At 44.0% G+C, this 15,500-nt stretch overlaps 1 protein-coding gene across 2 annotated transcripts; it reads right to left on the reverse strand.

Moving 5' to 3' along the window:
* Positions 1-691: 691 nt before the first annotated feature.
* LOC132406101 (protein S100-A1-like) lies at positions 692-6,903 on the reverse strand. 2 transcript variants are annotated; one of them, XM_059991323.1, is made up of 3 exons: positions 6,794-6,903; positions 6,158-6,310; positions 692-967 (listed from the first exon to the last, which is right to left on the reverse strand). In XM_059991323.1, exons 2-3 carry the CDS (start codon positions 6,296-6,298, stop codon positions 797-799), a joined length of 312 nt encoding a protein of 103 aa, XP_059847306.1. In that variant the 5' UTR covers positions 6,299-6,310; positions 6,794-6,903; the 3' UTR covers positions 692-796. The 2 variants fall into 2 exon arrangements, with proteins under 2 accessions (XP_059847306.1, XP_059847308.1); XM_059991325.1 differs by having other exon boundaries at positions 6,770-6,807.
* Positions 6,904-15,500: the final 8,597 nt, after the last annotated feature.

Raw genomic sequence — 15,500 nt, forward strand, 5'->3', positions numbered from 1 at the left:
TAGATCACAAAACATGGCTGCTCTGAAAATCTCTTCAACAATAGCAGTGCTTGTGACTTGGTTACCTGCTTTCATTGTCCTGTTATCACTCAGATTTAAGTCTTACATCAGGTTTTTAAGCACAGAATGCAGTCAATTTATCGATTAGATCTGTTGGTGAGAAGGAATATCAGCTTAAACCCGACTCTTGATCTGCAGCCTTCTAAAAGCTCTTTGAGGAACCATGGAAAAGAAGGCACCGTTTTCACCAAGCTCCATATCATAGCCCATTCTCTAGGTGAGATTGTGGGGAGACTTTATACTCTGATCAAAAGAAAAATAGGTCACCTGTTTTTGCTAGAACAAAGTTTGGCACTCCCCTCCTACAGGCATACATTGTGCCAACATTCCTGCAATGCACTTCATCTAGCCTTTGATTTATAAAATTTACTTAGTAATGAAACATTTTCTGGGAACAAAACCTTTCATAAATAGGATACCTGTAATTCTCAAACTGGTGACCAATGCACAAGTTGTCTACTCCAATCAGTACAGCAACCAGTAGCACCAACTTCTGCAAAATTGTTTCAGGCTGTGAAAATAAGCCCTTCCAAACAAAACCCACTACTCTCAATGTTGTCCCTGCAGTACAAATTAACAGCAAAGAGGGAAATCTTGATATTGCTTTGTTTAGGAGGAATTCTTACTGAGAAGCAGTCATAATCATTTTATTATTTGGATTAAAAAAAATAAAGGTAACAACAGGTTGGTTACTGGGGTTTCCAGTATGTGCCCATGAAACAGTTGATATTACAAGTTACTTTTTACACTCCTTTGCCATTTGTTGCCGCTTCTGCATATATATTTCATTACAAGAGAACATGATTCCTGAAATAAATGATAAAAACTCCTCAAAATTCACTTTTCCGTCGCCATCAAAATCCAACTCTTTCATCAGCTTGTCAAAATAGTCAACGTTTTTCTTATTCTGTTGAGAGATGGAAAAATATGAATTTAAGCTTTGAATCTAGTCTCTATACATTCCATCAAATAGACCCATGGAAGATGCTGCAAGGGTTAGATACTAGGCTCCCCTTATGCTTTCAGCAAACAAGGTAGAGACAAAATGTTCCTTCCCTGTACCTGGATTTTGTTATGAAGGTCCAGAAATTGTTCATCAATTTCTTCTGGACCACAAAGAAACACTGCTGTGGTCTTGAGCATTTGAGAAGAGGAATTGGTCAAGGGTTGTATATCCAATTTGGCAATTCTTTCTTTGTTCCCAAAACCATCTTCCCCTGAAGACTGTAGCTCCCATTAACAGTAATTGCTAGAACCATCAGAGAATTGTCTTTAACTAGGTATATGGTTGTCTCCTGTCAAAGTACTCCCTCAGCAGCAGAGTTGGGGTTGGGAAGACACTTTAGCCATCAGGACGGTTGAATAGTGAGTGAATTAGACAACATTAAGTCTTATATCCCAATGTGTTGGGGATACTCTGGAGTGATTCCAACCAGACTAGTGCCCATTTGCCTGGTATTGCTCATCAGATGGGCTCCAAAGATGATCTCAGAGCCAATCCAGTGTTAGGAACCAGAATTGCCCTGTGCCACTCCAAACTCAATGGCAGTAAGAGAGGTATCCAAGGATGTCAATAGACAATAGGTGCAGAAGTAGACCATTCGGCCCTTTGAGCCTGCACTGCCATTTTGAGATTATGGCTGATCATCTATCAATACCCGGTTCCTGTCTTGTCCCCATACCCCTCGATTCCCCTATCCATAAGATACCTATCTAGCTCCTTCTTGAAAGCATCCAGAGAATTGGCCTCCACTACCTTCCGAGGCAGTGCATTCCAGACCCCCACAACTCTCTGGGAGAAGAAGTTTTTCCTTAACTCTGTCCTAAATGACCTACCCCTTTTTCTCAAACCATGCTCTCTGGTACTGGACTCTCCCAGCATCTGGAACATATTTCCTGCCTCTGTCTTGTCCAATCCCTTAATAATCTTATATGTTTCAATCAGATCCCCTCTCAATCTCCTTAATTCCAGCATGTACAAGCCCAGTCTCTCTAACCTCTGTTTAAGACAGTCCAGACATCCCAGGAATTAACCTCGTGAATCTACGCTGCACTTCTACAGCCAGGATGTCCTTCCTTAACCTTGGAGACCAAAACTGTACACAATACTCCAGGTGTGGTCTCACCAGGGCTCTGTACACATGCAAGAGGATTTCCTTGCTCTTGTACTCCATTCCCTTTCTAATAAAGGCCAACTTTCTATTAGCCTTCTTCACTGCCTGCTACACTTGCTCATTCACCTTCAGTGACTGATGAACAAGGACAGTGCTGAACAAGGAATCCCATGCAAAACCCTTTTAAGCAGATTTACAGGCACCTAATTAAGAAAGGGACAAGACTTTACCTTTAGGCAACAAAGAGACAAGTTTGCAAGGATAGTTGGTGATTACAGGACCTGAGGTTAAATTTGCATGCAGTGTACAAAACAGGCAGATAAGCTTATAGTGCAGCAAAAAATGGTCAAGTTCAACATTGTGGGCATCAGTCGTGGCCTGAAAGTTCACAGCTGGGAGATAAAGCATCCAAGGATACGCATCCTATTAAAAAGACAGGCTAGAGGTAGAGGGGTTGGGTGGTTCTGATGGCAAAATACAAATCCACGGCAAGTAGTAACAGGATCAGAAAATGTACAATTTGGGGGGGGGGGGCTTAAGAGTTAAGAAACTCCCAAGTGTAAAAAGACACTGATGGGAGTTGTAAACAGACTTCTGGATAACAGCCAGGATGTGTGTGTGTGTGGGGGGGGGGGGGGGGGAAGAATACAAATAACTGGAGATGGAAGAGGTGTGCAAGAAAGGCAATGTTAGAGTGGTCATGGGGGCCTTGAATATGCATGTAGACTTGGTTGGGGGAAGGGCCTGAAAATCAGGCTGGTACTGGATCCCAATAGAAGTAATTTATATGACATGGTTTTTAAAAGAATCTAGCAAATAGGTGATTCTGGGTTTGGTACTGTATAATGAACCAGATTTCATTAGGGAGCTTGAAGTTAAGTAGCACTGTGGAGGTAGTGATCACAATGATAGAATTCACAATTTGAGAGGGAGAAGCTAAGAACAAATATGCTGGTATTATAGTTGAGCAAAAGTAACTACAGAGAAACAAGAGGAGGTCTGGCCAAAGTTGATTGGAAGGGGACCCTAGCAGGGATGACAGTACTGCAGTAATGGCTGAAATTTCTGGGAGTAATTAAAAAAACAGGATCATTTCATCCCAAAGCAGCAGCGGCATTTCAAAAAAAAGAGTGGGGTAAAAGGAAAAGATGGCATAAAATTGCAAAAACTAACAGGAAGCAGGAGGATTTTGAAGCTTTTAAAAACAAAGCAACTAAAGAAATAAAAAGGAGGAAAGATGAAATAGTAAGGTTAACTAGCCAATAACATTAGAGGATACCAAAAGTTTCTTCAAATATCTGAGTCAAGAGTAGACATTAGACCACTGAAAATGGCATTGTAGTAATAAGGAACAAAAACAATATGGCTAATGAACTAAATGAGTATTTCATGTAATTTTTCAGTGGATTACACCAGCAACGTGCCAGAAATTGAGAGTCAGAGTAGGAGTGAGTGTAGTTAACATTACTAAAGGTAGTGGTGCTTTGGAAGCTGAAAGGCCTGTCGCTAGATATTATCTAAACCAGATGGACTACACCCCAGGCTTCTGAAAGGTAACAGTAGTGATCTTTCGAGAGTCACTCGAGTAGGAATTGTTCTAGGGAACTGGAAAAAAATCACAAATGTCATTCCACTCGTTAAGGGAAGAAGTCAAAAGGCAGTAAGTTATAGTCTGATTTCAATGGATGTTAAGATTTTAGAATCCAATATTAAGGCTAAGGTTTTGGAGGTACATTATAAAATAGGCATGGTTGGCTGCCAGTGATGTAGTGTTTCTCAGGGACAGTGTTGGGCTTGCTATTTTTCATGTTATAGTGATCTGAATGACAGAATTTACGGCTTTGTGGCCAAGTTTGCAGATGACACAAAGATTAATGAAGAGGCAGGTAGTGTTGAGAAAGTAGGGAATCTGCAGAAGGACTTGGACAGGTTGGGAGAAGTGACAGATGGAATATTGTGTAGAGAAGTCGATGGTCAAGCACTTTGCTAAAGGAGTAAAGGTGTAAACTATTTTCTAAATCAAGTCAAGTCAACTTTTATTGTCATTTTGACCATAACTGCTGGTACAGTGCATAGTAAAAAATGAGACAACATTTTTCAGGACCACAGTGTTACATGACACAGTAAATGGGAAGCGAATAAGGAAATTAGAGATCCAAAGGGACTCGAGAGTCCTAGTGCAGGACTCCATAAAAGTTAACTTGCAGGGTGAGTTAATAGTAAGGAAAGCAAATAAAATATTAGTACTCACTTTGAGGGGACTAGAATACAAAAAGAAAGTAATGCTGAGGCTCTACAAATCAATGGTGAGAACACATCTCGAATGTTGTGAGTAGTTTAGGGCCTAATTTTAAAAAAAGATTTGCTGATTTTGGAGAGGGTCCAGAGGATGTTTAAGAGAATAATCCCAGGGATGAAAGGGTTACTGCACGAGCAATGTTTGATAGCTTAAGACCTGTATTCCCTGGAATCTGGAAGGATGGAGGGAAATCTCACAGAAACTGTCAAAAATTGAAACTCCTAGATGGCGAGGATGTTTCCAATAGTGGGACTAGTCTAGAACAGGAGCCACAGCCTCAAAATAAAAAGGAAAGTTCTTGGAAATGAGATGTGGAGGAATTTCTTTAGCCAGATGGTTATTTCATCTGTGGAATTAATTGCCACAGACAGCTATGGATGTCATTGAGTATATTTAAAGTGGTGATTGATAGGTTTTTGACTAGTAAGACTAAACAATTCAGGAGAAAGCATAAGAATGGGGTGTGGGGGAATACAATTTTTAAAAAATTCCAAATGGAGCCAACTTGCTGGGCTGAATGTCCTAACTTTGCTCCCCTCTTTTATGGTGTTCTAGTACATGTTAGGGATGCAGTAAAGGTCTACCATGTCCTGTCAAACAGTACCAGGTTCAGCACAGGTTATTTAATTTGTAGAGAGTAATGGTAGCAACAATCCCATTAACATTCCCAAGATGGGTGCAACCCTGGTTAGACAGCAAGCACACTTTTATTTTAATATACATACACTATCTCAAACAAGGCCTTGCACATTCTGGGCTAAATACCCACTCCCTAACTCAGATAAGTACAATGTTATGAATCAGAACCGGAATGCAGGAAATGCTCGACAGATTTGGCAGAATCTGTGCATTGAGCAACAGAGTTAAGTTTTGAATCAATTTTCACCAGCCATGACAATTTGGCTTCTTCAATGTGAATTTGTCGGTTATTTCGTCCACACATTATGCTCCATTCAGTCAGAGGCAAACTGATGCTGCAAGACATACCACGATGTGTGGCTTGTAACTAGGGCGATTCTGATTTGCTGGAACTAGCCTGAAGGAACTTCAGTTCAAACTTTTGATTGTTCATTCTTGGCAGCTGTCCAGAAGCCGCTCCCTCATTCTAAACATTTGCCAATACTCTGCTGCTGCTGTCTCTGCATTCAGATCTCCCACCCTTGATTTCAGACAGGAAGCTGTCTTATTTGACTAATTCCGAGGAAGACTAAATGAACCTGGTTATCACATCCTACCTGCAACACGGTCATATTGATTCACCCCAACAGAAGTTGGAGGTGGGAGTCAAGTAGGGATCAGACACTGAACTGGTTGAGGGTGCTCAAAGTTCCATTCAAGAGAGATGTCAAGCACTACAACCCCAACAGGGTAGCGACATGTTAAACATTCACGTCTGACCTCCGATTGCACTTCAAGGGTACTCTGGAGCGTCATGGGCAACTGATGGTCTCAATTGACATTCCCTCAATGCCCTTCCCCGCAGGACCTGGTGTAGCTGACCATCTCTCTGCTGGTGTTAACCCAGCTCCCTCATGTCTTGCGATAGCTCATTTGACCCCAGAGCCCCGTGTTATGATCCAGGCTAATGTGTGGGTGTGGTGTACCGTGCAAAAGAGGAAGGATCCTTGTGAGAGAATAGCACGTTCACCAACCCTGGTATGCCTATCCGAGACAACAGGATTACCTTGGTGAGTTGTTTAAGTTCAGTCTCCACCAGCTCTTTCATCTCAAGTTTGGTTAGAGTGCACTTGTCGCTCTTGGCGTATAGATAGAAAACATCCAACAGGTTCTGCATTGCCACTTCGATCTTGGATGGAGTCGCCATGATGAAGGATGTCTGAGAACAAGAGAAAAACTCCAGTCTCCAAAAACCTGTTGTCGTGCCCCTCCCATACCGATCATTCCTTTCCCGTTACTAATCCCATCCCGTTTTTCTCCCGATCGGGGAAGGGGCTAAACTTTGCTTTATAGGAATCTTTTCTAACTACAAAATAAAGTTTTAAAAACTCCAGAAACTTTCCTCAAACAGTTCCGACACAAACGAGAAAAACCCCCACAAGAATAAAGAAGCATTTATAAAAATAATCACTCAGATCTCTAGGTTATAATTCAGATAATTGATCTCCAATTAACTCACTATTAGATAACTCGCAATAAACCCATTAAATGACCATTAATCTCCAGTTTATAACTTATGAATAACATGAAAATAACATAACGTTAACTCTCCACCTCTTATAAACTCTCAGCAATTAACTAATCTCTAGTTAACCCTCACTGATAATTCTTAAATTACCTCCAGCACTAAACAGACTCTCACCTTCTTGTCTTGACTTTAAGTGTTGCATCTGCTGAGAGGGAGCAGTTTATATCCTATCGTACCCTGCCCTGCCCTGCCCTGCTCAGCCCAGCCTAGCCCATCAGACCTGTCACTCAGAGCGCCTTACGCTGACTGGCTCCTTGCTGCAGCCTCTGTCCTGCCCCCTCAAAGGCTTACTCCTGTCGAAAGGAATTTGCAGTTCTTCAATTTTCCCTTTTTAAAAAAAATAAGGCAAACCCTTTTTTTTCTCAATTTCAGAGCGTGAATCAGATAGAAAGTCAGAAATAGAGTTCTCCAAAATTCCTTCATATACCACGTCAACGAGAGAATAACTGGTTTGGAGTGAAAATGCATTCTAACCCCACAAGTAGACCACTTTCCACCCAGCCCAAGCAAGGAACGAGCGAGCTCGGTAATCGGCAATTCTGATGATCGTTTTGCCAGGCCTGTTTCGCTGCAACGTTGCAGGAATGGGGGCCTGCTGCAAGAATGCTGCAAATTAACCCACAGCCGAATGTCCTACCGAGAAAGAGACTGAGAATCGGAACAGCGTGTGTCAGCTATAAAATAAATTTCACTCAACTATCTAATGGATTGCTCCCAGAGCAGGGTCAGTTATAATCATAAGACTTGACAAAGTACCAAATAGACCTCAGAGCTGGTACACCATTCAAACAAATCATAGCTATTCTTTTGCTTATCATTTTCCTAGACAAATTCTGAGTCCTAGATTCCCTCATCAGTCTTTATTTATGTTAAGTTTTTCATAAATTCTATTGTATTTAGACAAAAGGAGCAGAATTAGGCCATTCAGCCCATCAAGTCTTCTGTGCCAATCCATCATGGTTGATTTGTTATCCATTCTCCAACCTTCTCTCGGTAACCTTTGACACTCTGACTAATGAAGGACCTGTCAACCTCCACTTTAAATGTACTCAATGACTTGGCCTCCACAGCTGAATATGGCACTGAATTCCACAGATGCATCATCCTCTGGGCAATCACTGTTGGAGTTATCTCGTATGTCGTGGAACTGGATTAGTGGCTATCACGTTGTGTGTGATTAGGGTAACCTTGTGGAATCTACCGGTGTGTCAGCCCTTACCTGGGTGGTGGTGATAAACTACTGTTGGTGATAATCCATACATGGATTCTGTTTGAGTATCCTGTGGCCACCACTTTGGGATGTCCCGTAGCTGAATTCAGGTGTGGTACCACTTGCTTTGAAAGGATATTTGTTGAAGATCACTGTTGGTGGTATTTCGTGTGTGGAATGGAACAACGTTGGAGATAAAACCTACTGCTATTGTTATTTTGTATTGCTGTCGTGGAATCTGTGGAATATCGATGTAATTGCCTTCTCACAACATTCGCCTTTGGATTACAAACATCTCGTATTAATTAACCTGAGGATTGAATTGAATTTTCTTACAAACCATTGTAAGACTGTAACTCTTGCTACTCGAGCTTGAATAAGTTTGGGAACTTTATTTACACCTGTATATGCATAACACCATTAACTCTTGATTTACCTGGTTTAAGTTACTATATGACATAGTTACTAATAAAACAGTGTTTTGTTAACAGCAAAACCAGACTCCAGGTGTGTTCTGTTGCTGCTGATACTTGTACAGGGTTGCGTGTACGTGACAGTCCGTAACCACTTTGTGCAGTAAATTCCAAAGAATTCTCACCCGCTGGGTGAAGAGATTTTTCCTCAACTAAGTGTGTCGAATTGTCAATCCCTTATTTTGAGACCCAGCTTCTGAACAACAGAACCTAACATCATTCCTGATCTACCCTGCAAGACCTCTAAGAATGTTAGGTGCTTTAAAGAGATCACATTTCATTCTCTTAAATCCAAGAGGATGTTGAGCCAGTCTGTTAAATCTCTCCTCAGACTACAGTCCTTCTGCCCAGGGGTCTAGTCAGACTTCATTGTGCTCCTTCTGACACAAATACCTCTGGCCTTGAGTAGGGAGATCAGATGTGAACACAATATTCCAGCCATGGTCTTCCCAGGCTTGTATATAATTGGGACAAGGAGTCTTCACTCGTCCACTCACATTGTCCAACTGAAATGAACCCCCACTGTAAATGTAAGTCTGTTGTAACAATTGAAATTATGATTTACCACTTGGAATGCAGTTCATATTGCGTCTTTGTAGGATATTAAGAATTGTGTCAAGGAGCTAACGCAGATGCCAGACAGTTACAGAGGCAGCAATCCAATTTAGTACTTTATATGCTCAAGCCAGGGTGAGTGTGAAATTTAGTGTGAGATCAAACACAAAAATGCAATCACAGTAGGCAGTAGCTATTTCAATTGTACCTCAACAGCAAGTCCTTTCGACAATGATGAGACTACAGTCAGGGATGAATGACCGGGTTGGGTAGTAAATTGCAAAGAATTCCTACCCTATGGATGAAGAGATTTCTCCTTCTCCGAAGTCATGTCTTACTGACCCCCTGAGATAGTCACGAGGCTCAATTTGTGGCATAAATTGGTGATGGGGGGGGCAGGGGGGAGAAAAGCTATAGAGTCATTCAAAACAGAAGTAGGCCCTTTGGCCCATCCGATTCATGGCAGCCTGGATGCCCATCCTGGCTAGTCCCATATACACACGTTTGGCATATATCCTTCTAAATCTTTCTTATCCACACAGCTGACCAACTGTCTTTCTTATTGTTATTGAACCTGCCTCAACTACTACCTCTGGCAGTTCATTGCCTGTACTTACCACTCTGTGTATAAAACATTATCCTATGAAATCTCCCCTTTCTCGGCTCAAACCTGTGCCCTCCAGTTCTTGACTGCCTAGCCCTGGGTAAAGGACTAACTACATTCACCCTATCAATGCCCTCATGATCTCATTTATGAGATCACTTCTCAGTATCCTACACTCTAAGGAACAAAGTCCTAGCCTGTCCAACTTCTTCCTATAACTTGGGCTTTTGAGCCCTGGCAATATCCTTGTAAATCTTTTCTGCACTCTTTCAGTTTAATAACCTCTTTTCTATAACAGAATGAACAGAACTGCTAACAATACACCAAGTGCAGCTTCATCAGCATCTTGTAAACCTTAACACCAAAACCTCCCAACTTTCATACTCAATATCCTGACCAAAGAAGGCCAGAGTGCCCAAAGCCTTCTTCACCACCCTGTCTCCCTGTGACCTTCAGGCACCGTGCACCTAAACACTAAGGTTTCTCCATTCTACAACATGCCCAAAGCTCTGTTATCCACAGTGAGAGTCCTGCCTTGAGTTGGAATACGTACACAATGCTGGAAGAACTCAGCAGGTCAGGCAGCATCCGTGAGAGAAGAGTAGCCAACGTTTTGGGCTGAGACCCTTCATCAGGAATGGGGGGGGGGGAAGAGAGGGCCAAAGCCCAGTAATAGAGATAGGGGAGGGGGTAGGGCCGAGAGGCACCAGGTGGAGAACCAATCAGAGGAAGGATAAAGGGGGGAGGGGATAAGCATGAAAGAACTGTAGAGATAAAGAAGCAGAAAGTTGAAAGGGGAGAGAGGCAGAGAGGACCTGGGATAGGGACCTGCCTTGAGTTGGCTTTCCAAAATGCAACTCCTCACACTTAATTGAATTAACCACCATTTTCCAGTCTTCAGTCCACTACCCAGCGGATCGAGATCCTTTGTAATCTTTGATAATGTTCTTCACTGTTAATGATACCACCTATCTGCAAACTTACTAACCATGCCTTATGCATTCTCATCCAAATCATTGACATAAATGACAAACAACAAAGGGCTCAGCACTGACCTTTAAAGAATACCACAGAGAAACAACCTTCCATCATTACTCTCTGCTTCCTGCCATCAAACCAGTTCTCCATGGATTCCATGTGATCTAACTTCTAGAACAGCATACCATATCAAAGAACATATTGTCCGTATCTATCTTCCCCCACTTCCTCCTTCTTGGTCACTTCATCAAAAAACTCAGTCAACTTCACAACGCATGATCTTCCATGCACAAAGACATGTTGACTACCCTCATCAACTGGATTTGGGCTGAGATCCTTCATAAATCCTGGTGAAGGATCTCAGCCCAAAACATCAACTGTTTATTCCTATTCATAGATGCTGCCTGAGCTGCAGAATTCCTTCCTCCAGCATTTTATCTGTGTTACTCCAGATTTCCAGCATCTGCAGAGTCTGTTGGGTTCAAGTCTGGTGTTAGTTCTATGCACAAATTGACCTTTAGTCTTGAACAAATGGTTCTAGTGAAATCCAAACTAGCTTTTGATGAGTAAGTGCTGCATAATAACATTTTGCGTTGCAGCGTACAGCTCTTTACTAATGAATGCGAACTGAGTGACATGGCAATAATCAGCTGGATTGTATTTGCCTTGCTTTTTGTCTGCAAGTTGGCACTTCGACATGTGGACACCATAGTTGTAACTGTACTGGAACAACTTGGCTGAGGAGAAGAAAATTTTGGAGCACGGTTGTACAGCACAATGGGATGCTGTTAGGTCTGCGTCCAATATTACTGCATATTGGGAGTAAGGTTATCGAAACTGATGGAGGATGAGGAGGGTCATCCACATAACATGACAGTTGCGTGTTTGACTTTGCCATCGTTGAGAATGAGGGTATTCATGGCACCTCCTCTTCCCATTAGCTGGTTCTTAGCCAACCAGAAGACAGTCAAATTCTTTTCTTTGTATCATTCACAACCAAATGCAGCAGGAGACTGGACGATTAATGACCTTTTTTTTTAAAGCTCTGCCCATCACACACCATTTCTGTTTTTCTAAACGGGAGCTTTACCAGTTTGGCCCCATGATCTTGGGCATGCCTGGTGTTGCTGGCATGCCCATCTGCACTCCTCTCTGAATTTGACCCACCCAACCTCTCCTTCACCTGGCTTCACCTATCACCTGCCAGCTTATACTCCTTCCCCTCCCACCACCTTCTTATTTGGGCTTATTTCTCTTTTCCCTTCCAGTCTTGAAAAAGGTTCTTAGCCTGAAAAGTCGGCTGTATGCTCCTCCCCATAGTTGCTGTCTGACCTTCTGAATCCCTCCAGCATTTTGTGTGTGCTTTCTCTTTGAATCTGTCCTGTTGCCTCACTGGTTTGATGATGATTTCAGAATGGGAGACAGGCTGGGGCAAGAGAATACAGGCCGCTCCTGTTGTTTCTGTAGCACTTCATGGACACTCGCGAAGTTGCCAAATCTATTCTGAATCTATCACATTTAGCAAGATAGATTGTGTGAGAATGGGATGAAATCCTGACGAGAACCATGCAGTGATCTGTCTTGTTACAATGGGACAAAACAGATACTGCAGAGAAACCACAGTAAATGTTTTCTTTATGTTTTCCCTTTCCCCTCCACTGGGTTTGGTTTATATTGTCACATGGACTGAGATAACAGTGAAACCGTTTGCATGCCATTCATATAGATCGTGCCATTACAGAACCAGAATCAGGCTTAATATCATCGGCATCTGTAGTGAAATTTGTTAACTTTGCAGCAGCAGTACAATTAAATACATGATAAATATAGAAAAGTATAGAATTTTGGTAAGTAAATAGATCTATATTAAATGGTTAAAATAAGTAGTGCAAAATCAGAAATTTAAAAAAAGCAGTGAGGTAGTGTTCATGGATTCAATGTCCATTTAGGAATCGGATGGCAGAGGAGGAAGAAGCTGTTCCTGAATCGTTGAGTGTGTGCCTTCAGGCTTCTGTACCTCCTCCCCGATGGTGGCACTGAGAGGAGGGCACGTCCTGGGTGGTGGGGATCCTTAATGATGGACGCTGCCTTTCTGAGTCATCGCTCCTTGAAGATGTCCTGGGTACTACGGAGGCTAGTACTCTTGATGGAGCTGACTGACTTTACAACTTTCTGCGACTTACTTTGATCCCATGCAGTAGCCCCCTGCCCCCCATACTGGCTGGTGATGCAGCCAGTCAGAATGCTCTCCACGGTACACCTTTAGAGATTTTCTGAGGTACACTGAGGTAGTCAAAAGAAAACCAGAATGCAGAATAGAATGTTGCAGTTACGAAGAAAGGGCGGCGCAGATAGGCAGATAAAATGCAAAGCCATGATAAGATAGATTGGGAGATGAAGAGTTCATTTTCTTTTGCATATGAGAAGTCCATTCAAGTGTCTGATCGTTGCTGGGTAGCAGCTGTCCTTGAGCATGGTGGTAAATGCTTTTTGCATTTTCTGCTCAACTAGTAAGAAGAATGGCCGAGTTGGAAGGGTCCTTGTTCATGTTGGCCGCTTTCCTGAGGTAGTGGGGCCATCGGTAGTGCCTCTACAAAGGATTCTGGCAATGGGCTTTGGAGTCTCATGAAGCCCACATTCTGTGCTTTTGAGCAGTCAACATTTCTCCGACGTCTGTTCACCATGAATGGGTGCCGATGCCTCAGCTGAAAGCCGGCAGTAACTGGAATCAGAAGGTTTCCTGGTCCTAACTGCTGCTAGGAACCTTTATAAAGTTCAGGCACAAAGTTACCCTCCTATGATCGTATCATCTTGTCAATGCTCCTGATGGGTATCTCCAAGCAAACACTCCCAGGGCAGAGACAGCACAGGTTAGATATCGAGTAAAACCCCCTTTGCTTTGTACCATCTAATGTTCCCAGGCCAAGGGCATCACAGTCAGGTAGTGAAGTAAGTTTCTTGTTTACTGTACATGTGCTACCGAACTGACTTCTAACTCAGTAAGAATGGGAGTTCTTTCCTGCTTTGGATTCGGGTCTCTGCCAACTGGTTTGAAGACAGGCGAAGAAGATTTAACATATGATTTACAGCGCACAGGTGGATTTATTGCAATAATCAGGCTCCAGTTTTTCTCATATTTCTGCCACAATTTATTTGCCACGGGTTGAAAAAATTAAGATAAAAATGCCTCAGGAAGCACTCTGAAAATCTGCTTCCCCTAAATCGATTGGAACATTCTGGATGAAAAGCGAGTGAGTCAGACTTCCCAGAACAAGAGCTGGTCTGTTAAATTTGGCAAGTTTCAATAAAACCCTGAGTGTGATCTTGGATGTTGTTACAAGACAAAGAAAGGTTTAAAACACAGAATTACCGTGTCAGAGTGTTTTAGAAAAACTAAGTAGAAGTGTCATACTTTCAGCAATATTCAGTGTGTGCAATGGCAGAGATTGAAGTTCCAGTACTGGGTAGGTTCACAGTTTAGGCTCCATAATCATCACTATTGGACGGGGTGTGGCAGTGACACACAGCCTGTTCACAGTTTCTCTGACAACCAGTCTACTGGGAATGGAAACCTAGCAACAGAGAAACACACACACACACACACTATAACTGTTCTAATTATTAAATTATTATTTATCAGGGAGCAAGCATCTCAAACAACTTGTCGGCTAACTGTTGGATCTAGATTCCGGGTGTGACGCAGCACTCAGCCCACAGTACATCAGAGGACAGCACTTTATTCACAGTAGCTATGTTTGTGCAGAGACGTGAAAAGTTCAATAATAAAAAGATTTCTCTCCTGTCAGGAAAAATAAGACCCTGGAGTAGATTGCTGTGGCAGATATGGTTTGTTTTGTTTTGCTCAGGGGCATTGGGGCGCAGACTAGCTGGAGTTCAGCATCCAACAGCAGCCCAGCCTAGCGACTTCCTACACAAGGCCTCAGCTCTCTGCCCTCAATGATTGCGATGCCCAGTGACTTCCCTGCCCTGGGGCCCTGTGTGCCCAGTGACTTCCCTGCCCTGGGGCCCAGTGTGCCCAGTGACTTCCCTGCCCTGGGGCCCTGTGTGCCCAGTGACTTCCCTGCCCTGGGCCCCAGTGTGCCCAGTGACTTCCCTGCCCTGGGGCCCAGTGTGCCCAGTGACTTCCCTGCCCTGGGGCCCTGTGTGCCCAGTGACTTCCCTGCCCTGGGCCCCAGTGTGCCCAGTGACTTCCCTACCCTGGGCCCCAGTGTGCCCAGTGACTTCCCTACCCTGGGCCTCTGTGTGCCCAGTGACTTCCCTGCCCCGGGGCCCTGTGTGCCCAGTGACTTCCCTGCCCTGGGCCCCAGTGTGCCCAGTGACTTCCCTGCCCTGGGCCTCTGTGTGATCAGTGACTTCCCTGCCCTGGGCCCCTGTGTGCCCAGTGACTTCCCTGCCCTGGGCCCCTGTGTGTCCAGTGACTTCCCTGCCCTGGGGCCCTGTGTGCCCAGTGACTTCCCTACTCTGGGCCTCTGTGTGCCCAGTGACTTCCCTGCCCTAGGCCCAGTGTGTCCAGTGACTTTCCTTCTCTGGGCCTCTGTGTGCCCAGTGACTTCCCTGCCCTGGGGCCCTGTGTGCCCAGTGACTTCCCTACTCTGGGCCTCTGTGTGCCCAGTGACTTCCCTGCCCTGGGCCCCTGTGTGCCCAGTGACTTCCCTACTCTGTGTGCCCAGTGACCTCCCTGCCCTGGTGCCCCTGTGTGCCCAGTGACTTCCCTACTCTGGGGCCCTGTGTGCCCAGTGACTTCCCTACTCTGGGGCTCTGTGTGCCAAGTGACTTCCCTGCCCTGGGGCCCTGTGTGCCCAGTGACTTCCCTACTCTGGGCCTCTGTGTGCCCAGTGACTTCCCTGCCCTGGGCCCAGTGTGTCCAGTGACTTTCCTTCTCTGGGCCTCTGTGTGCCCAGTGACTTCCCTGCCCTGGGGCCCTGTGTGCCCAGTGACTTCCCTACTCTGGGCCTCTGTGTGCCCAGTGACTTCCCTGCC

This window comes from Hypanus sabinus, chromosome 16 (assembly GCF_030144855.1).
Source record: "Hypanus sabinus isolate sHypSab1 chromosome 16, sHypSab1.hap1, whole genome shotgun sequence".
NCBI classification, from domain to species: domain Eukaryota; kingdom Metazoa; phylum Chordata; class Chondrichthyes; order Myliobatiformes; family Dasyatidae; genus Hypanus; species Hypanus sabinus.